The sequence below is a fragment of the Corvus cornix genome, chromosome 11 (assembly GCF_000738735.6).
Source record: "Corvus cornix cornix isolate S_Up_H32 chromosome 11, ASM73873v5, whole genome shotgun sequence".
NCBI lineage: Eukaryota > Metazoa > Chordata > Aves > Passeriformes > Corvidae > Corvus > Corvus cornix.
In genome coordinates, this window is record NC_046341.1 from 3956960 (window position 1) to 3979056 (window position 22097).

Genomic DNA, 22097 nt, shown 5'->3' on the forward strand with positions numbered 1-22097 from the left:
AATCATACACTTCTTCACCTAATATCCATAAGCTGATGGAGTTGATATACAGACTGAAAGGTGTTAACATGGGAACAAAGTTCAATTTTCCACTGAAATTTTCTTAGCATCAGATATTTACAAACTGGGCTATTTCACAAAAATTGCAGAAATGGCAGAGTCCTGTGAATTCTAAGGTTTCCAGAACACAGACTTCTAAAGGGATTTATTTATGGGCACAGCTGATTAGAATGGATAAAGCAGCACAGCTTTTGCAAAGGCAGTGGAAAGGTTCTACACAATAACCAAACAAATTTATGCTCAGACAATGATTGCGTGCTCCCCTCACAACATTATTTATAAAGAGCAGAAAACACATCAGTGTCTGAACAAGAAAGTGCAGAGATTGTAAGAAAAGTGGAAGTGAATGACATAAAATATCAAGAAAGACAGGGGGAGTAAAATGTTGTGGAATGAAGCTAAAAGTTCAAGAGAAAAGGACGCAAGAAGATGGAGAATGAAAGGAAGATGGCAGGAACGGATAAGACAAGTAATATAGTTTTCTTCAGGTACATAAAGAACAAGAAGTCAGAAAGGAGGCAGCAGCTCCTCTAGCTGCAGACAGGGAATTATTGACAAAAATATAATTAATTCATTGCTTCAGTTCTTTAAAAAAAAGAAAAAGAAAAAAATAAAATTATTACAGACCATGCCTGTCTTCTTTAGAAAGAGAAGCTATAGTCAGGGACCCACATTTCCAGGTTCAGGACGTAGCCATAGAAATCAAGATCTTTCCAGCAATTAGAACATTAAGATCCTGAATTTTGACTAAATATCTAAATAAGACAGAATTCTTTCTGTGTTGTGAGGAATAAGAGATATGGAAGTTTGAGCAGCCAAACCTCAAAAATGTCTGTATTACATTCTGAATGTTCCTGATGGATGAGAAAAAGCTTATTATTAAATTAACGAGGCCAGACCTTCAAAGCTTTGCCTTGAGCCACAGCACGGGTACTCTACGTTTAAATTCTCACTGCAACATTTCTGCACTCCAAGGGATCAGGACTCCCAGAACTTGTGCACTTTTCCAGAAAAGCAAACCAACAAAAATTTACACCTAATAAGAGATGGAAAAAGATCCTCTTTGCCATTTAAAGATGAGATATTTAGTTTCTCTTTAACCTCTGGTTAGTTGGGTGTCAGGCTGGTTCAAGAAAGTTTTATGAGTAGATAAAAGTCTCCTACCCAAGCTGTTTGAGTCGCACCAACCAGAAAAAGAGATGTTCCCATCTTTCCCCTGAACTCCTAATACTCCTTCCTTTCCTGCAGGAAAACACAAGTTCTGAGGAAAGGGCGAAGTGTCTTCCTGGATATTGTTATTGCAGCCAGAGCAGTGAGGCCTCAGTGAGATATTTTGAGGGTTATTATAACACAAACAGGGAAAAGAAACAAACAAACCCATCATGCTAAACAGCAAAGAAGCAGCATGATGACTTTTAAATGCCTTAAAATGCAATTAATATATAATAACAAAAGTGGTTTCACAGATAATTAACATAATAGGACGAAAAATGTTATTAGTCTCCTCATGTTTTACTGAACACATCATTATTCTTTTCGGGAGTGTTCTATTAGAAAATAATTTAAAAAAAAAACCAAACTAACAAAACAACAGACAAAAACCCTACTAAACTAAACAACCATGCAAACGAATTTTATGTCATTTGTTACTGTCTCAATAAATTCACGTCTTTCCATAGTTCCTACTGCTCTGCATTTCCATTCTCCCGCTCCTCAATAAGAAAATACTCATTTTTCCTGGTGTTTGGAGGGCGTGTGTTATTTTTAGGATGGAAATCCAAGCCCACTGCCTTGACAATTATAGGTTACAAACAAAGCGTTGTTGATTTCTCCCTTTTACAAAATATCTCTCTATTCCTGCAACAAATTAGACAACAGTGCTGTGGAACAGCAGGGATGGCAAAGCCATGCGAGCAGTCAGAGCTCAGGATAAAGCAAATGCCCTCCAACAAAACCAGCTGTTGACTTTTGCAGGCTTTCCCAAGAAATAAAATGAGGATGTTACTGCCTTCTGAAAGAAATCACAGTACCCTGTGGATACCTCATAACATTAGAATGTATTGATTTACATACAGTATTTATTGTACAGACTATTGCCAGTAAAAATGAACAAGATATGGTAAATTAGAGAGTTTATATAGAAGATTTTGTGCCCCTGAGACAAAATAGGAGAATATACATAACAACAGCATGAATTTTAGCTTCACTTCCTGTCAGATTTTCTCTTTATCCCCAAAACCAACCTTGGGAAAGAAATATTTCCAATAGCTGGAAATCCCATCTCTATCCCAGCTGTGCAAGCAATTACTTAAATCATAATTTTAAGAAATGTGACTCCACTTCAAATTTATATGCTCAAATATTTGATTTATGCCCACAGTTATGGTGATCACCTTGGCTTTCACCTTGGTAAACAATCAATGCCAGAAAGTTGCCCATGAATTTGGGAGCCTGCCCGTATGGATCTCATGGAAGGATCCAGGCCTTTGCTTCTGCTGGGTTTGTTTCTGCCTCCAGGTTTTTTGTTTTGAAGAGCCCTCTCTCAATTGTCCTGGTGCCCCAACATGTGAGCACATGAATGAATATATTTGTAAACTTAGCAAAATAAAGAGAAAGCACCATATATCTCATGCACTTCCTAAATATAACACAACACAATCTGCAGAGATGTTTTCCACTGCCAGAATTCTCAGCTGTATTTCAGCTGATCTGACTGCAGCTCATGTACATAAATAATTTTCTATATGATTAATAATCATAGTTTATACTTCCACAAGAACTCTTTTTTTTCTTTTTTTCTTTTTTTGGCAGTAAAATTTTCTTTTATTTCCCCTTGCTAAAGAGTCGGGATTCCTCCCTGAAACTTTGAACTCTGCCATTACTCTACGATTTTTTGATGTAACAGATGCAATTTGAAACCAGCAGTATTTTAACAGGCTGGCTCTGTGTATTAATGATTCTTTAATTAAATCAAGCACATTTTACTGAAATTTACATCTCTACAAGACCAAGCCCTTCTTGCCATTAAAGATTGAGTGCCTTCTCTTTTTTGGGATATTGTAGGAGATGACTGGGGTCTGATGTTCCCTATCAGCTGGTTTCACCTCAAAACAGAGCAGATCAGTTACACTGCAGACAAATCTGCCAGTGCAGATAACAGGATTAAAATACATTTTAGACCAGCCTTTAAGTCAGAAGCAAACTCGTGATTTTCCTTGTGAAAGAGCAGAATGTTTCTGTGTGCTGTCCATAGATCCCCAGCCAGCATCAGCAGAGATTCAGTATCAGGGGATGATAAATCATTCCAAAAAGGATGTGGCTGTGCTAAAACGGACTTACACAGACGACAAATTCCTCCTCCTGCACACGATAAATTACAGACATTCACTTCCAGGGTTTTGCTACAGTAACACTTCCCTTATCTGCAAAAATGCATTAAAGTACTTACAAATCTTTCCCACAAAACACTCCTCAGCACCTGACCAAGCTAGTTTTCCTCATCACTGTGAAGCATTTCCATTCTTTGCTCCCTATTAAACACAGAAATCGAGCCCATCAGGGCTGCAGCCTCACCCTCCACGTTTCGTCACATCTACCTCAAGTAAGGCGGTTCATACCAGAGAGCTGTTGATGGGTCTGCAATCTTTACGCTCCTCTCAGCCTACTTGTTAGCCAACATATAGAAACAATTCTTCATAGAACCACACGCTGCCAGTTTGCTTTTCAGTCCTGCTATCCTAAGTTTTCGAAATATCTCAGTCTGTCACTACCAGTTGCAAGGCATCCTTTCATGGAAGTGTGATCTGTCATTATAAAAAAAGCTGAGGGCTGATTTCACACCTCTGCTTGTTAAGTATTTTTTAAAGCAAATAAAGCTCTTTACTTAAAAAATAATTAAAACTAACTCTTCATTAGCAGTTCAAATTGCCTAGGTAAATTTGGTCACAGCTATAATTTGCACACAGTTTTATCAAGCTGCTTCATTTCATGCTTGCAGAGGATCACTTTCTGATTACTTCCCTTGCAACATGTGTTGCCTTTCGACGATGGCAACACCCTTTAAAAGCTCGAGTCTCAGTTGGAGCTCCCCAATGACACTTTGCCACAGATGCTTGAGAGGCTGCAGGAATTCCATGTGAAACGAGCTTTTGCAGCTGGAGGCTTTTTCCTGTACCCAAAGACTGCCAAACCCCAAATCTCATGCATGAACAATAAAAAAAAAAAAAAAAAAAATAGAATATTGTTGCCTCTTCTGCACCCTCCTAACTTGGAGTAAAGACCAAAACTAGTTCTTGTAACTAAGAAACTTTTTGTTACTTGGTGGTGGCAATCAACCCCCGCCACTCTTCCTGCTTTTTCTTGATTTCTGCCTACAAATAAATTATCCAGGTAAATGTGAGGTTTTGAAAACGAGCCCAGGGGTTTTAAATAACAGATTACCCCATAATCACTGGTTTTCAGGCTTCTATTTTCACCGGCCCTCTCTTGACCCTTTGTATCCCAATTCTCTGGGATTTTATCAACACTGAGCACAAGTAGCCTTCCAGCTTCACTGGAATCCTCTTGCTCTGTTATCACAGCTCTTTACAGAAGCACTTGATTTTTTTTGCTCAAGGAAAGAACTGAAAAGTCACAACTGTTTCTGCTCTGCTGGAATCAGAAAAGAATATGGGTCTGCAATGGACTCTGAATTGCATAAATTATTGGCGGGTTTTGGATGGTGTGCACCTCACTGATTTGGACTAGAAAATCCATCTTAAATCTCCCCACCAAGCTCCTTCATCTGTTTTTCCACATCTTCACTTTCCAATAGCAAATAAATAAACTCTTTGCCATTGTCTGAAATTTCTGACTTAGTCTGATTTATTCAAATCTGGAGAGAAAACCAAATATACTTGAGAGCATATTAGTACAACAGAACACCTTTTGCTCCCTCTAAATAGGGGCTCTAGGCTACCTCTTATCTCAGCAGCCCAGAAGCAATTCCATAACGTGCCCAGAGCCTGCTTAAGCCCCCTCTTCAGAGCATCATTTAGCAGCTTTGTCAACAAGCTCCAGCAAGCCCCAAAGTAAAACCATTCCATGCAAATCCACCGGTGTACTCTGACCTGCAGAATTCCGATCAGGATGCTCTTTAACAAACCTCCTTAGAAGGAAAAAGGAGTTGCTACACAGTTTTCTAAACCAGCCTGTCTTTGCTGGGCATAACATCATCCCTGAATCCTGCTGCTCTTCTTCATAAGCAACTTTCACTTAAAACTGAAGCTGACTGACATTCCCTGGCCTTTAAGAGCACAGTTTCATAAGAAATAAGCTCATATACCAAGTGGATAAATAAGTTTATCTCAGAGGGTGAAGGTGGAGTCATTAAAACGAGCTGCCTTAGTTCCTCTTGCCAGCTTCAGTTCCTTTGCTAAAAATCAAACTTTAAACTCCTCTGAAAATACAACTTCCACACAAATGGGCTGCACCAAAAGGACTGGCAGGCCCTGATCCCCAGATAAAGGTTTTCACTCTATTTTAAAATATTTTCCAACTTTCATTAGAAATAAAATACATAAAAACAAACCACAGAACGAAGGGATTAACTCAAACAATAAACAAAGTTGTCTGTGTAAAGTTTAGTACTCTCTAATTTAATCATGTTCTCTTGCTGTGAATCCAGAGAAAAACTCCCACAATTTTTCAATATTCCTCCAGGAGAAAGAGGGCAGCAAAACCCAGATTTTCAAATGTTCAGTGAAAAAAAAAAAAAAAACCCAACATTTTTTAACAGATTACATATTCTTCACTAATTAAAAAATTTCTGAGGTGGTAAAATCTGCAAAGTTCTATGAAATACTCTGATCACCAAAGCTCTGTTTTGTACCCTATTAACAGTTTTCAATTCTTACTCCTTGCGTGCATATGCAATAAGTGCAGGAAATGAAGCAATACTCAAGGAGAGCCTCCCTGGGTGTAGCTGAAGAATTCAAACAGATTTTATCTTTTCATCCATACCCCACTTCTGACTGCACACTTGATATTCTGATGGCTTGCAAAGAATTTGTATTTTTTCACAATGATCTCTTCTTTGCTTGTTTTCCTTTTGCTTTGAACTTTTTCTTTCAAAACAATGCTGGGCAGGGGGAAGCTCAGACAAAACCAGAAAACACTTTTTGAGAGAAATTCAAGGATATTTCAGGTTATTCATCTCTCAGTGTACCTAGGAAATCAAGGAGAAAATTCTGTTGTTTTCCTGACACCATGACATACCTTTATTGGAAAATAATGGGCTGGATTTGAGACAGAGTAATCCAGTGGAGGGTTCTCCTACAGAACATTCCAACCCCATTTTTTGCTGCAGGACGGGTGTGAGCTGCAGAGCAGAGTGCTGGATAACAGCTCAGAAAGCACCACAGCCTCTCAGGCTGTACATTCACATTGCTCTGCATCACCTGCTACACCACATTTCTCGTGTGTAACTTACACTGCTTCAAAAAGGCTCCTCCAGGGAAATGGGTTGGTCTTAATTTAAGTGTGTCTTTTGCCAGATCAGATATGAGGGCCATTTGTGGTTTGCTGCATTAAGTTGAAAAGTCTACTATGGAAAGAAAATATTCAAAGTTTATACTCAACATATTAAGGTGGAAAGCCACTGATAAAATAGGAAACAGCTGGCAAATGAAGACAAGGAACAGTGTTAAAAAGAGAAACTGCAATGTTTTTCTTGCAAGAAGGACGTCAGCAACTCCCATAAATCCTGTGCGAGCGCTTAACATACATTTCACTGCAGACCCAGATACGAAGTAGATGTTTAAGTGTTGAAAACCAGCATATGGTAAATTTTAGCAGTGCTGTTTGAGCAGTAGGACCAATCATCCAACTGCGAAACTCTCCCAGAGGAGGAGGGAAACAGCACTGGAGGTACAAGTGTTGATTATTACGCTGCAGCACATGAAATTGAGGGATCAGGGATGGCAGCCAGGACTGTCCCCAGAGCCTGTGTCCCACAGGGGCCAGGGCACTGTGCCAGAGGGTGGGAGATGATCCCTGTGCTGGGACACAAGAGGCAACATGCACCAACCAGGGAGCACCTGGAATTCTGCTGTTCTGCTGGATCAACATGGCCAGGGACAAGCTCTGTGAGTGCACATTCCCAGAGCTGTATAGAAAACATGAACTGACAGATCCTCTGTTTATTTTATGCATTTTGGGACAATGTGGGGCAGTTGTTTTGCAGATTTCAGAGTTCGTTTGCTGTGTATTCAATGGAGAGAAATATTTTTACTGACAAGGAAAGGAATCTTTAGTAAGGCCTTTGTAGGTGATGTACATCTTACGTAACATTTTCATATTATCAGAATCTTCTTTCTCTCTATTAAAAACACCCATTACTAAAAATGGAGTTCAATAGTACTTTACATTGACTATTTCACAATAAAATTGCATAATTCTGTAGTACCATAGTGACAACTTCCCCAAAAGATCTTCCTTTGTCCAAAAAAAATTTTCTGTTCAGAAATCAAATGTATACACAATGTTCAGACAGCATTTCCACTAAAGATAAATGACAGAAATTCCAAGCAGAAAGCAGAGAAGTTTCAATAGTGTGAAAAACAAGCACGTTTACCATTTCCAATGGTTCTTCTTGAAATTTTATAGGACAGTAGCTGCAATCGAGTCTTCAATTTAACTGCAGATCTTTCAGGAGCAAGTACACATTTAGAAAATACACACTATCAACAGAGAGGCAGAGATGTTATTGCTCTGAGCACTCACCTCATAATTGGCAATCGCTTCTCGATCAAGGGCTCGGGTCACGGAGACGTCCCCATTCATCTCATTGATTCTAAAAATTCCTTTTGGGTCTTGATCTACTCCCTTTCCAGAGAGCCGAAACTTTACTCCCTCTGTCCCTTCACTTCTGATGACCTGCATGGCAGGAAACAAGCGACAGGCCAAGTTGTAAAATCTTTTAAAGTCATCCTAAAACCACATAAGTCATTTCAGTTTTTTAACTAATGCTGAGCTATGCTCCCTGCCAATAAAATGTAACTATAAAATATGATTGCAATCATTCACAAGACACTGTGCAATTTTGTGTTAAACCCTGGAAAAGCTACTCATGCTCTCAGCCAGTTCCTATCTTATCTTTAGTGTCTTCAATTTCACTACTTAAAGTTTCTGTTATTCTACCACTGAATTCACTCTATGTCTAGAATTTGACATTTCATTTAATGCTATTTCTTCTTTTTAGTTAAATTGATAGAACAGCTACAAACTTACAAAAAAAAAAAGACATATTCTATTGATTGCCAAGAAGCACTCTTATTTCACAACAACACTTACCATACCAGAGAGCCATCACACAATATTTTATTAGTCATTGTGAAGTTATTACACACTACTTTCAGGTTGGGTTTTTTCCCCCCAGTCCTCTTTCTAACTCTTCCTTTCCCAGGATTTTAAATCAATGGAAAAAACTCTGCATGAAAATATTGGAGTATCCTGCCCAGAATACTCCTGAGTCACACAGCTGGAATTAGTCCACTTCCCAAATTTCTATTTATGTGTATGCACACACCCATGTGTGTATGGCAACTCCTTGTTACTACCACCTTATTTTCCCATGAGAACAAAATCCCTAAAAATCCAATTTCAAGGCAGCCTCACATTAGCAACAGTAACATTCACAAACCTGCAGAGCCACACAATGTTAGTTATAAGCTACACACTTTGCAAATTCGTATTTGTACACCAGAATCTGAGGGATTATAATTAATCTTGCCCTTTAAGGCTGACTATCTTGCCAAGCTTTTCCCACCTCTGCTGTTCCACGTTCTTTTGTTCCTAACAATTTCATATTGCTGATTTCCACAGAAACACTAAGACAAAAATTTATATGCTGGTCTGAATTACAGCTCAGGAAGAGGAAGGGAGAAAGTAGCCTTAGAAATCTGGACCCTCTCCAATTCTGAGATAATAAATATGCAGGGTGTTTAATAATGTCCCTGAGGAAATAAATGTTTGCTGCCCTACTGCTGTGGGTTGAGAAACGCTGGTTTGCAAATTACTGGGCAGTGAGATTTTGACTTGACTCCATAATCATTATTCCTTTATTTTAATTGAGAAGAAATTGCCACGAGTTATGAAATAGGAAACCAGCATTTTCAGAGATAAAGTTTCACTCCACAAACCCTTTGGGGAAGGGAGACATTTCAAAGTAAAAACCAGTTTCACCTCTTTTTCCCCCCTCCTTCCAACACTCAGAAACACTAATGGATGAAGTTTTCTTCCTGTGTATTTTTGAGCAAGTCATGCCAAAACACAGAGGCAGGCAACACTGCAGGTGACAAAAGGGCAAAGTCACTTTGTGACTTCTGGTTTGGTGATGAGACTGAAACTTAATAGCTCCTACTGAAAAGTTACCTGTTGTTCAGGTCCTTTTTTGAGCAATTTCTGATATTTTTATGTCAATCCTAAAAACACGTGGTTTTTTGTTAACACAAAGCTACGCTTGAGATTTTGCAATGTCATGACCATTGCTCATTTTTCTAAGGAAAAGATGAATTGATACTTTTCTGCCCTGATGTCCAAGACTTATTATGAGGCAAGTGCCCCTTCCCATATAAGAGCAGTGGTTTGAAAGGCCTGAAATCAGCCCCACACCAGCACAAAACTCTAACTCAGAGATGTTTATACTACAGCCATTTCCACCAGAGCCATCAAACATTACCTAACTGTTTATGACAAATTTAAGACATAGTATAAACACAATGTCCCAGTTGTAACAATCCACAATAAGAAGGAAAAACAAATATTGGGCTCTGAAAGGGAATTTGTGAAAAAAAAAAATCCAGGTATTCATACAGAGATTTCTTTCCACACTAGATAGAAAAACAAGAATGTAATAACAATAATAAGAATAATAATAACAGTAGTAGTAGTAGTAGTAGTAGTCCCTGCAAAAACAACTGGTGGGAAGGTTTCTTCTCAACATCAAATCTGGCAAAGATCTTAACCTTGAATTTGAGAGTGAGACATCCCAATGTGGTGCCTGGAAGATTTGTGCTCCTTGGAGCTGACATATCCCATATTTCATCCCCACTCTAGATTCAAACCCTTCTTCAGCATCTAATGTATGGCAGGAGCAGAGTTACCAGAGAGCAGAAGTTTTCTAAATGACTGCATGAGCTCACTCAGCTTTTTGAAGACTTCAGGGAGCCATCACATTCATAGTGCAACCCTTTGCAGGCCTTTCTCTTTTATCTGTTTACCTGTCCGTGCCTCCAGGGATGGCACAGCACCTTCAGCCTGATATTGTGACACAGAGCCCAGCACTGAGCTGCTCGGGGCACCACGGCAGCGTTTGCTCAAGAGCTGCGGGCGGCTCACAAAAAGTCATTTTCAGAAGGTTCCTTAAAACGCTTAATTAGCCACAAGAGGGAGCCGCAAACTCCCAGGAATGTCAGGGAGAACATTAACATCTCCTAATTAAGATGCTTATATAATGGCTGCATAGTTCAAAGAAAGTGCATTTCCCAGTTCGCACGGAGCTCAGTACAATGAAAAGTTTAATAAAAATCAGGCTTAATTTGCCATATGGTTTGGTGCTTCAACAAGAGCAAGGAAGAAAACAGGAGGATTGTCTGACATCTCCTCTGGCAAGGCTGAGATTCTAAGCACTGGCACAAACACAGCACTGCTCACATGAAGATTTCCTAGCTCACGACGCGTTTGCAGAACAATGCTTTCCCAGTATCTTAGCAGAGATAAAACAAGGCCAGATTATATCTGCTGGAATGTTTACTTTGGGATTTCGTTTTTACTTCTCTAAAGTACATAAATGAAATCCCACAGTCACTGCTACCTGAAGCCCAGACAGACACAGTTATTTCCATAATTTTTTCACAGCTTCAGGAACTTCAGTGCAGGTTCTAATACTGAAAATGTCTGCACCATATGGCAGTGGCTACATGTTGAATATAAAGGCTCTGCATTCTTAGGAAATGGTTGTTAAGGCAGCACAAGACCCTGCAACCCACCCACTGGGAATATGGATAAGACAGGAATTCTCTACCCAGCATCCCAATTTCTACCTATTTCATTTTCCCTTGTTCTGATGTCACAGTTCAGAGGGGACTTTCTGTGGGCAGATGGCTCAGAATAGACACCAGCTGAGCACCCCACAATAACATGGGCTGTGGAAGGCTATTTCCTCACCCAGGACCCAAGGACAGCACTGGATGGAGACTCAGACACTGCTCACTTTCCCATCTCAAGGGTACTTCAGAGAATAATTGGGAATTGAAGTGATCCATCCCCCAGACACAGCACCCACCACAGTGCAGCAAAAGGCAGAGGCTCTGGGATCCTGCTTGACTCAAAGACACTTCCAAGCAAACAGAGCATCATGTAGCTGACAGGAGCTGCTCTCTGCTGAACCATGGCCAAAACGTATTTTCCCAGTGCTATTTTTCAGCTGACATTATGCATCCCTCGCAGCTAAACTCATTTCAGCAATGTGATCCCCCTGTTGTTACGGGTTTATCGCAAAAGTAAATCAGAGTGTTCTCAAGAGAAGAAGAGAAATAGAAGTACAAAACCCCCACACTGCCCCGAGAGAGAGAATTCACAGTTCTGCAGTGCCAGCAAATCTGTCCTAAACAGCACCATCCTCAGCTACCAGTTTTATTCTTTAAGAAGTGTTTGCCTCAACCACTCCCATAATTTCTTAGTTCTTGATGCCAGGTGAATTATAGATGCATCATAATAGTTTCACTTTTTAATTTGAAAACTAATCCCACCGCCAGACAGAAATATTTGGTTCATTCCCCAGTTCCTTTCATTTCAGAGCTTTACAATGTCTCTCTTGAGGGGCTTGTTTTGTTTTGTTTTGTGGGATTGTTTGGTTTTGGTGTTTCCTGCTTCTCCCCCCTCCCCCCCCCCCAAGCCTCTTAGGAAACAAATTTATTCATGGAATATTTAAAGGTGAACTATTTTTTTCCTCTAATCACTGAGCAAAACAAGAGCACAAGAACAAAACAATGTTTTAGGGTCATTGTTTAGATATTGTATAAATAAACAGGCACTTCCTGTCCTGCCACACTGAAAATTACTCTTTACAGACAGAGGATCCATCTGCTCCACGCCGACTCAAAACAAATGTAAAATATTCCCATCGTTATTCAAAAGCATTAACCAACAGAAACTGCTTCATTACTGTAAGCTAAATATACAAAACCCGTGTCTAGAAAGGAATTTATATAATTTGCTGAGTTTAATAATTTATTATGCAAAATTTAATACCTCTATCTTCTTTAATGAAATATTAGATAAACTGGCTGAGCAAGGGAGCCAAATTGTGCTCTTTGACGAAGGCAGATGTCAGCCAAGCCTGACAGTGGGTTTCTCTCTGATTTTAACTTTCTCCAGATTCACTCCACGTACAGGTGACGGGCAAGAAAATCCAGGGGATTCATTCCCATAATGGTAACAGGAATTATAAAGCTTCTCTAAGTGACTATGTCCTTTATTCCTGATAATTAGGGATAAACCCAGCACAGGGTATCTTTCAGGTACCACTTTCTCTTGTTCACATAAAGGGTTATTAGTTTCACTCTATTATCAATCAAAGCAAATCTGGGCAAATGCCCTTTCGGGGTGTTATCCAAAACAAGTTAATGGAGACAAGAATGAACAATATTTGTGAAATTCAAGTTAACAGCAAAACAAAACTTCAGCAATTAAAGTTGTTTATGGAAAGCAAAACCAGGTGATATCAAGGTTCTAAATTTCAAGCCGTTTTCAGATCAGTTTTCAGTCTCCAGTCTATTTAAGAGGCAAGGTTTTCAAAGCTGTGTCCATCTCCACGAGCTTTCCTGCAAAGCTGAAACCAGCCAGTCAATCACTCCCTCAAATACTGATATCTGTGCTTGCAACTGGAAGGGCACTCCAGAATCCATGGGCATGGGATGGAAAGGGAAATGTGGCCAGCAATGGGAATATACAACATAAACCCAACCTCTGTGACAGCCAAGGCAAGGGAACACAACATTGAGGTGAAAAGTTTGCGTTCTGGGGGTAGCAGAGCTGGGAAAAACTACATTTAGTACCCCAGACATCCCTTCTGTATCATCAGCTCCAAGCATTTTCCTTGATGCTGTTGACAGTCCAGATAACAATGCACATATACTGATCTCCAGAGAAAGAAAATGTATGTAGACAACAGACTGGGTTTTACCCAGCAAAGAAAGCCATAATTCAGTTATTTTAAACTTTAAGGACCTATTTTCTATTTCAGATCCTGGGTGAAACACATTACTACAAAATATCTGAATTTTGCACTTTAAGATACAGATTCGGCTGAATTATTGCACAATGCTCCTCAAAGAGATTACCTAAAACTTTAAGTACAACGTAATTAATCCTTTAACAAAGTTTACACTCTGTGTTTACTCCTGTGAATTATTTGTTATTTATTCTTATAAATACTTTGGGATTTCGTTTTTACTTCTCTAAAGTACATAAATGAAATCCCACAGTCACTGCTACCTACATTTAAACCTCAGTGGCACTGGGCAAAACTCTTACTACAAGAGTAGCAATTACTTCTTAGTCACATTCTTTTGCACTTGTTCTCTTAAGGCTTTTATGAATTACAGAAAAAAAAGGAACGTGTGTATTATTACAATAGTGCATCTGTAAACTGAAGTGTTTTAGTATCTGTATAAAATTTCTGAAATATTCAGTACTGGGTGTACTAATACCTCAAACATGGAAACTTTTATACCAACTTTCAGAGAAGGAAGATGGGAATTAAAAAAATCAGGCATCAAAATTAAATGAATTATGAAAATGAAAAAACATACACTGATATTCCCAAGAGGGTCCTTTTTAGCATTTTAACTCTGAGCTTTATCATGCAAAATGTTTCAGGAAGCGTCAGATTTAGGAACAACGTTGGGAAAATTAAAGCACACAGGTTTAGCATACTTTTGATGCATGTTTACATGGCTGATTGCAAATTCAGCCATTCAGACAAAACTCTGAATGCTCTGATCAAGCACCACTCTGAGAACTTCATGTACACGAAGGAAATAGAACTTGTGCGGCTCAAAAAGTGGGTGGATCACTGAAGGATCTTTTTGGACTGGTGCTCTACCTCCTGTAAAATGTACTATACCAACTATTATTTTGTTACATCAGTGCAAACACAATGTTTTACTAAGTAGAAACAACTGCAAATCTGAAATTTGACAAGGTTCCTATATTCCACAGGCAAATATTTCACCAAAATAATTCAATGTATGAAAATGACACAATATGTTAAAAACCAGTGAAGCTGTTTCACCACCAGGGCTCCATTTTCCAGGTCTTTTTAGAATAATCAGAACAAATAGGATATTTGATATTCAACCAAAAAATATCTTCTCAACATAATGGCTTTTTATCGTAATTACTCATAAATGTTTACAAAATTCAGATCAGCTTTGTAGTGGGATGCACAGGTGTTCAAGTGAAGCAAAATGAATTTATGCATGTGGGAGCCCTGGGCGCTGGTGGATCCCTTCAGCCCCAGGTTCATTATTGTAGTTGTACAAAGATGCAAGAATTCCCCCTGAAGAGCTCTTTCCAGCAGTTGCAGGGATTTAAATTTGAGGATTTACCCAATATAAACAGCTAACAGTGAGCATTTGCTCAGAGATCGAAGCAAAGTAATTCAATAAACACATCAAGATGTGCATTAGCTTTTGTAGCAGGTAATTCCTCAGCTTCCTTTTACTCCTAATTTATAAAGAGCAAGAAGATCCATTACAAATAATTTTCCCTTTCCCTGTTCCTAGTCTATTTCACAAATATATCTGCAGACTCAGGATTCTGTACATAACAGTATCTCCCTACTGACAGCACAGAATTCACAAACGCAGGTTTTTGTGATCTCAAAGGAAGAGGACTTAGAGGTGTTCTTTGTCACAGGAGGCCTGGCTGTTCCACTGGCTGGTTTGGCCTTTCAGGGGCCATTGAATCACCATATTTTATTTGCTACTTAAGTGGCTGACTTGCAAACCCTGTCACTTGAAGGAATTGGAGCACCACTCTCTGCTGAGTGACAGCCAGACGGTGTAGCTCCAAAGTTGTGGTCTGTTAGGAAAAATCTGACTGTGCTTGACAATATTAAAAGAAGAACTCAAAAGGTCCCCTTAAAAACAAACAAACCAATCCATTATTTGGATTTACAGATGAGCTTTATTGAAAGCTTTTCGCAGATCTAAAAGGGCAGGAATTAAGAGGCGGTATTGCCACATTTAATGGTTTGGAATTGCAGCAATTCAGGACTCAGGGCAGAATACACAATGTGTAATCACCGCAGGTGTAGCTAAATCTGGAAGAAATGGGGGAAAAGAGGAGAACAGACCCAATTTACAGCACCTCTTCCCAAGTACTTCACAGTGCTATTTATTCTGAATTAGATCAAAGTCTTAATTTATTACTGAGGGCCTCTTGTGCAGCATCCAGACAAGCTCAAGGCTCTGATCTGGCCCTGGGCTGGGAGCACCAGGGCAGCATTTCAACTGGAATAATCTTCTGATGAGGTCTGGAGAAGTCTGCCCTGCGTTGTCTGGGGAATACAAAAACCTGGCTGCTTCCTCTCCCTGCAGCCACATTCACTGCCCCTGGGACTCAGCTACAAATGTTATCTTTAGATCCATGCACGCAGCAAAGAAAGAAATCAAGATCTGGATTAAGTGGGACCCTCCAGCCGGGCAGAGTAACTGGAATTGCAGAATAAGACACTGAAGTTGCAGAGCCAACCTGAAGAACTGAATAGGAGTAGTAAAGTGTGAAAATGGAGCTGATGAGAATGATTCACCCGAAATACTCTTGAAAATTAGGACTCAGTTGAAGAAATTTCTTGGAAGATTTTGACTAATTTTATTTTTGCTTTAGCTAGCGACCTGATGAGTCTTGAATGTGAAAATATTTTGCAATTAAAATGAACTTAGGTAAGTAGCCTATCAAAAATATTTAATTTTTATAATTGAAGATATTAAAAAAGAAATATCATGATGAAGGGTATTTTTCTAAATTTGGTTCGATTACATGAAGTCTGTCTAATACTTCTGGATACTTTAAGAACCTGCTTAGCACCCAATTCCCACTTGTAGCAAACAACCCACAGATCTAATTATAGATTTTCCTCAGTCACTAGTTCCCTAGGAAACAAATCCATGGCTCATGTCTTCTTCATGGAAGGTCATAGGAAGAAGATAAATATTTTTCTGTGTATAGAAAGTTATCTAGAGGTCACAGGTCTGCATCTCAGCAGATGCTGGTGCTTCTGCCGAGGGCAGATGGCAGCTGTGTTTGACAGTTATCTGGGATATTTAAAACTTTTAAACATTTCAGTCTGATGAAGCACTGAATACTTCTATCAGCAACAATGCTCCATGATACTTTATGCTTAAAATAAAGATTTTAATTTTGGTTCTCTAAACTTATTTCAGTTTTTATCAGTGAATCCACCCCACTTTTCATCTAAAACCATCAGAGGTCAATTCAAAACAGCTGTGAGTAGCTGCAACTTCTTAAAAATTCTAGGCAGAAATGTCAATTAAAAATTATGAATGGTAAATATAATTTGTGTTTTCTTCATAATGGCCCTTAAATTATCAATGTCATCATAATCCTGAACAAAAATTTCACCTACATGCTTAGGGGGAAAAAAAGTGTAATTAATGTTAATCTACTTGTGATTTAGTTCTAAGTCATTATTGGAAAAATAGACAAAATATAATTCATTAGAAACTCAGATACATGTGAATACATAACCCAAACAGAAGTGAATTAGAATGAATTCAAGGGTGGCAGAGGAAAGATTTGTCAGATTTCTCCTCCTCATTTATAACACAAAACCACCATTCAGCTCTCTCCTGACCCACCTACAATGGCAGCATAAAAGGTATAAAATTAGGGAACAATCCTACCCACACCCAGGGTAGTACCCAGCCTGACTTCAGATCAAATTAAGGAATTGAGCTAAGCCAGAATGTCCTTCATCTGTGGGAAGCCTAAACTGCCAGCACATCTCAATAAACATGCAGTGACTCCTGACCACTGACCCACAAGCCCTACCCCAAGTCTTGACCCAATGTCTTGTTCCACTTTTCTCCATGCTAAAAACCATCCAGATCCAGGCCCTCCACTAACACCACTGCTTTCCTCCCTGGCTGGGTACATAAATGGATGTAAAAATACTTCTCAGAAATATTTTTGGCTCCCTACTTTGTCCTGTTAAATTTACATTCTTTCCCCACACGCTTTCTTTCTTTAATTATTCTTATTTTTGATTCCCTCCATCTTTCTTCCTTTCTTTCACCTTTGGCAGATATCACCAGCTGTGTTGCCTTTTTGTTTCTGTAGCTCAAATGGAATGAATTCTCATCAGCTAGAGGTGAAAAAATCCTCACAGCTGAGGAAATTGCTGCCACTGGAGAGCATTTCAAATCTCCTAATGACTCCTACACCCACGTTGGTGTTTCTTTGCTGAGTGAGGGGTTTCACAGTTTATCACACATTCCTTGAAAGACCTTTGTTAGCAATTCCATAAGTGACTCTGTGCTTGGAGATCTAACACAGACTACGCAACAGAAACCTCTGATAAGGTTATATACTCAAAAGAAAGTTTTAACTACACCTTGATAAATTTGACTGCCTTTAATTTGAAACAAAAGCAGTCTATTGTGACTAAATGATAGCATTACCAACTTTTTAAAATCTAGAAGTAGACAATTTTAATAGTATTGTATTAATGTACTGTATTAGTAAAAATCCTAATCATACTAATATTGAAAAGAGATTTAGAAAAAAAAACAAATGAAATATCTACTAGAGCCAAGTCATCAGCTCCTAAAGCTGAATCATTACTTGAGAAGCTAGAAGAAAATGAAGGCTGAATCTCTGATCCTGATACTTTCACTGCAGGTTTTGCCATTCCTTCTATGGCATTTTTATTTCTAATTAGCAATTTGAACATGGGCAGACTGTACCCCAAGATACAACATGCTAAACACGCAGTAATTCGAGGGTTTTGGAGAGACCCAAAACAGAACATCTGTTTTTTCCCAGGTACATGACAAAAATACAAGAGGTCTTTGGAGTGAACTTTTAAAACTACTGACACATTTCTAAAATCACACAAATGGATCAAGTGTGATCAGAAATTGCTGGTAGGTACCATGAAGTCAGGATAGTTCTTGTCACTGCTGCACACCAAGGATTTACTTTATGTATCCACTGTAAACATGTCTTCCCCTGTTTGTGGCCTTTTTAAGGGCTTTCCCCCAATAAAATCTTAGACAATAAGAAATTATTCCTGTTTACTCACATCAGCATAACTCCATATACCTAATTCTGAACTTGCAAAACTATTTAATTCAATTTTGCAACAACACCAATTACCCAACCTGAATTTATGCAGAAAAGAGTCGCTCTAGGTTAGTGTGATAATTCATGTAAATTTTATAATTTCCTTCCTCGAAAAACTGGAAGCTGAGCCATAAAATGTAACTACACAGAGCATCTACATCTTCTGACTCAGCAAGCCAAAAGTTGTTTCTCTTCCAAGTGAGGTTGGCTTTGTTTTAGTCTTGTCTCCTATTGACACAGATATTTGTATCAATATTTCTGCATAAACATTTGCATTTGTGTGCAGAGATTGGCATCTATACCTGGAGACACAGTTTGATGTGAGAGCATGCAAACATTAATGTGCTTGCAGTTTTGTGTCAGTCTCCACCAGTCAGCAAGAGAAAAACAGAGAAAAGGCAAATGCACGTTCATCTGGAGGGATCCTTTCTGCAGCTCGTCCAGCTAAACCAGACTCACATCAAAACCTCAGTACCCCTGGAACAAATGATTTACTGAGGAAGCAAAGCACAAAGCTGTCATAACATCAACCTCACCTCACCAGAACTGTGGGAAAAAGCCAAATTTGGAACAGGAAATACATTAAGTACCCTTTCTACATAGCGAGAACTCTCACTATGACAGTCCTTAGCAAGTGTTATCTCAAGTGAACCAGTTGCCACTGATCTTCTCTGCTGGCAAACAAATGTCAACCTGATTTAATCTAACTACTCATTTAGAATCAAAGCTTCATATAAAGCCAAAAATCTCCTACAGAAATAATCTGAAACCTTGAGGGGATTACAGGGATATTGGAAAGGCTTGCACAGTTGTTCACTTTGAGCTCGAACAGATTATTTTAAGAGTATAAGTAAGATTTGGTGGTATCTCTGAGAATAAATAACAAATAATCCACAGAATGTGAGTGATCAATTACATTGTATTTAAAGTTTGAAGTAATCTCCTTTAAGAAGCCTTATTCCAGAATTCAGCCAAACCAGTGTCTTGTTGGCCATCATAAGAAAAAATGTCTTCAAGTCAGGTGACACAGATTCTTCAAAATCTTTTCCCAGTTTTCAAAGTGCATTGATAAATACAGATCTCTTCCTCACCCTTCACTACATAACAAGTAAAACTGCCATGTAATAGTGGGCAGTAATGATTCTCAGAATCCGCATTGCCCACATTTGCAAAGGATTTCAATAAAATAAATTTAAACTAAAAACACAAATTTAGTTAATGCTTCAGTAAATAAATTCTTTAAAGGTTGCACATAGCAACCTTTGGATGTTTCAACCAGTAATTATTAAATATGAGCTTAAACTGTAAATGCCCCTTTTAAATACGAAACATTCCCAAAGTCTAAGATGACTTTTACAGGAAGCTCTAGACTGAACCTATTCACATAAAAATCTGTACTTCATTCTGTTTAGAAAATAACTTTCTAAGCTACCTAAAAGGTGTTACTGTTACACATTGCCATTTAAATAAATAAATAAATAAAATTTCAGAAGGCAGCTTCAAAAAACATTCATCTTGGTCACTTATCTCTGTTTTTATCCCATATGCAGCTGAGCTTTTCAATGTTCTGTGAACCCCAGTCCATCAATGTCTAATTTATGTCTTTTCATAACAAATACACCTTAAAAAACTGTATTTCATGACATCTAAGACTGCAGGAAAAAAAATATTCCATAGTGCAATTCATTAATGTAACAACTGTATTGTTAGGCCTCCATCACAAACTATTAACAATTAAAATATTAACATTCAAGAACCCATATATTACAAAAAGAATATAAATTATGTTATTGAGTGAATTGAATAAAAGTTACTTTTTAAAGGAATGAACCGGAGGGTAAATACACAATAAAAGGTTTGATTTTGCCCAATGGTGGTCTGAGGCCAAGAAAAAATTGTAGGCAATAGAAATAATGGATTTTGGGTTTTTTTAAACACTACATTTCATAAACTTGCAAGTTAGTATCAGCCTCTGAATTTATCATTTATCATTATTTAAATCTTAATTACAGTTAATATACAATTAAAACTAAAAATTTCTGAGCTTTCTAATCTACTTGTGGCTAAATACAAAATATTTTTCTACTACCTGGAACAGCTTTATCTTTTCTAACTCTGACAAAGTTAGATGCTTTCCAGTCACGTACAATTGCTTTGCCATAACACTGTTCAAAGTCAAAAAAATACTATTTAAAGCTAATAGTAAGATTTTGTGAAAGTTTGAGCTGTTAAATTACTAAAGTGTTACATCCATAGGATTGGTGGATAATGGCTATGGTGTTCTTTATCTTGCAGAATGTAAATGTAGCTAATAGTGTGGAAAAAAATCATTTTAATACTTTAGCTGAGATTGAAGAAAATAAAGGGTAAAGAAAGACATTCAAGAAGTAAAAGTCTTCACACTGAATAAACCAGAGCAAAAAAGAAAAAGGGGAATGTTTGTATAAAGTATTCTAAATGTTAGAAAGAAATTCCCTCTTTTGTAACGAGATCTTGCTTCTCAATGAGCTGAGAAGTCGAGGAGGTTCTGTTCTATCTACCAGAACAAGCTTAAGCAATTTTAAATCCAGCTTTAAAAGAGCAGTTTAATGTTGTTTAATGGCAATGAAACTGACATAGTCTGCTATTCCAAGGGTAATATTGGGCTCCAAGAGAAAAAGCCCCATGGATTTGTGCTCTGGTAATGTCTGGAACAGGGGATTGGAGGTGGATTCAACCCAGGAGTGATCCTGATGCCAGAGCATCCTTGGAGTGGTTCCAACCTGCACTCACCCTTCGGTCAGAAATGGGAAGGTGATGCCAGAGTCTGGAAGAAGGGCTGAGGGAAAGAAGGGTTTGGTGTCTCCCTTAATTCAGTGTTCTCAGGGCTTTATCCTATGGTGCTGAACAAATATGTCAGCTATCCTATAATGATAGAAATATAATAGGAGTCAAACAGAAAAATAGGTCTCCAGTGCTATTTTAAACTGGCAAAATACAAATATCCTACCAGTACCTGCTCCACGTTAGTGTGCAGAGAGAGGATGCAGCTGGACTGTGCACCAGCATTGTAGCCACAGCTATTCTGAGCCTTGGCTTTAACTCTGGAACATCACCCAGCCACTGCTGAGGCCTTTACAGCCCTAACAAGGCACTGACACACTGCTAATGCAGGGAAAAGAGAAGACACACCCAAAAAACAAAACAGGATTTCATTCCATGGCTGTTTCCCCTTCATACTAACCACTCCTTACAGATAGTGGCATTATTAAGTGATAATCTATAACCACCCATGGCCATATTTGACTTCAATTACATAGGTGGGAATCCAAAACACACCTGGTATTCATAGGCATTGCTTCAGCTCAGTGCTAACAAACAGCCCAATCCATTCTCACCAGTTTATACAGGCCCAGATCATTACTGTAGTTCCATTATTCAGAACAAATGAAATCCTTAACAGCTATTTCTGGTGTAATTAATTGCTGTGTCCCTATATTTGACTGCAGTTATATATGACTAAAACATCCAAAGATAACAAATATTATATTACGTATACTACTGAACCTGTTTTACTACAGATTTACTACATATTTTCAGGTAAAAGGGACTGGACTTCTCTAAAATATTAGTGAGTCTCATATGAA

The 22097-nt window shown here is 38.4% G+C and overlaps 1 protein-coding gene across 2 annotated transcripts in view; it reads right to left on the reverse strand.

The window, feature by feature from the left end:
- CDH13 (cadherin 13) overlaps positions 1-22097 on the reverse strand; it is a 447757-nt gene that overhangs the window by 224469 nt on the left and 201191 nt on the right. For both annotated transcript variants that reach the window (XM_010403504.4, XM_019288275.2), the window contains exon 5: positions 7822-7974. In XM_010403504.4, the coding sequence (XP_010401806.1) occupies positions 7822-7974 (153 nt within the window). The remainder of the gene's footprint in view (positions 1-7821; positions 7975-22097) is intronic.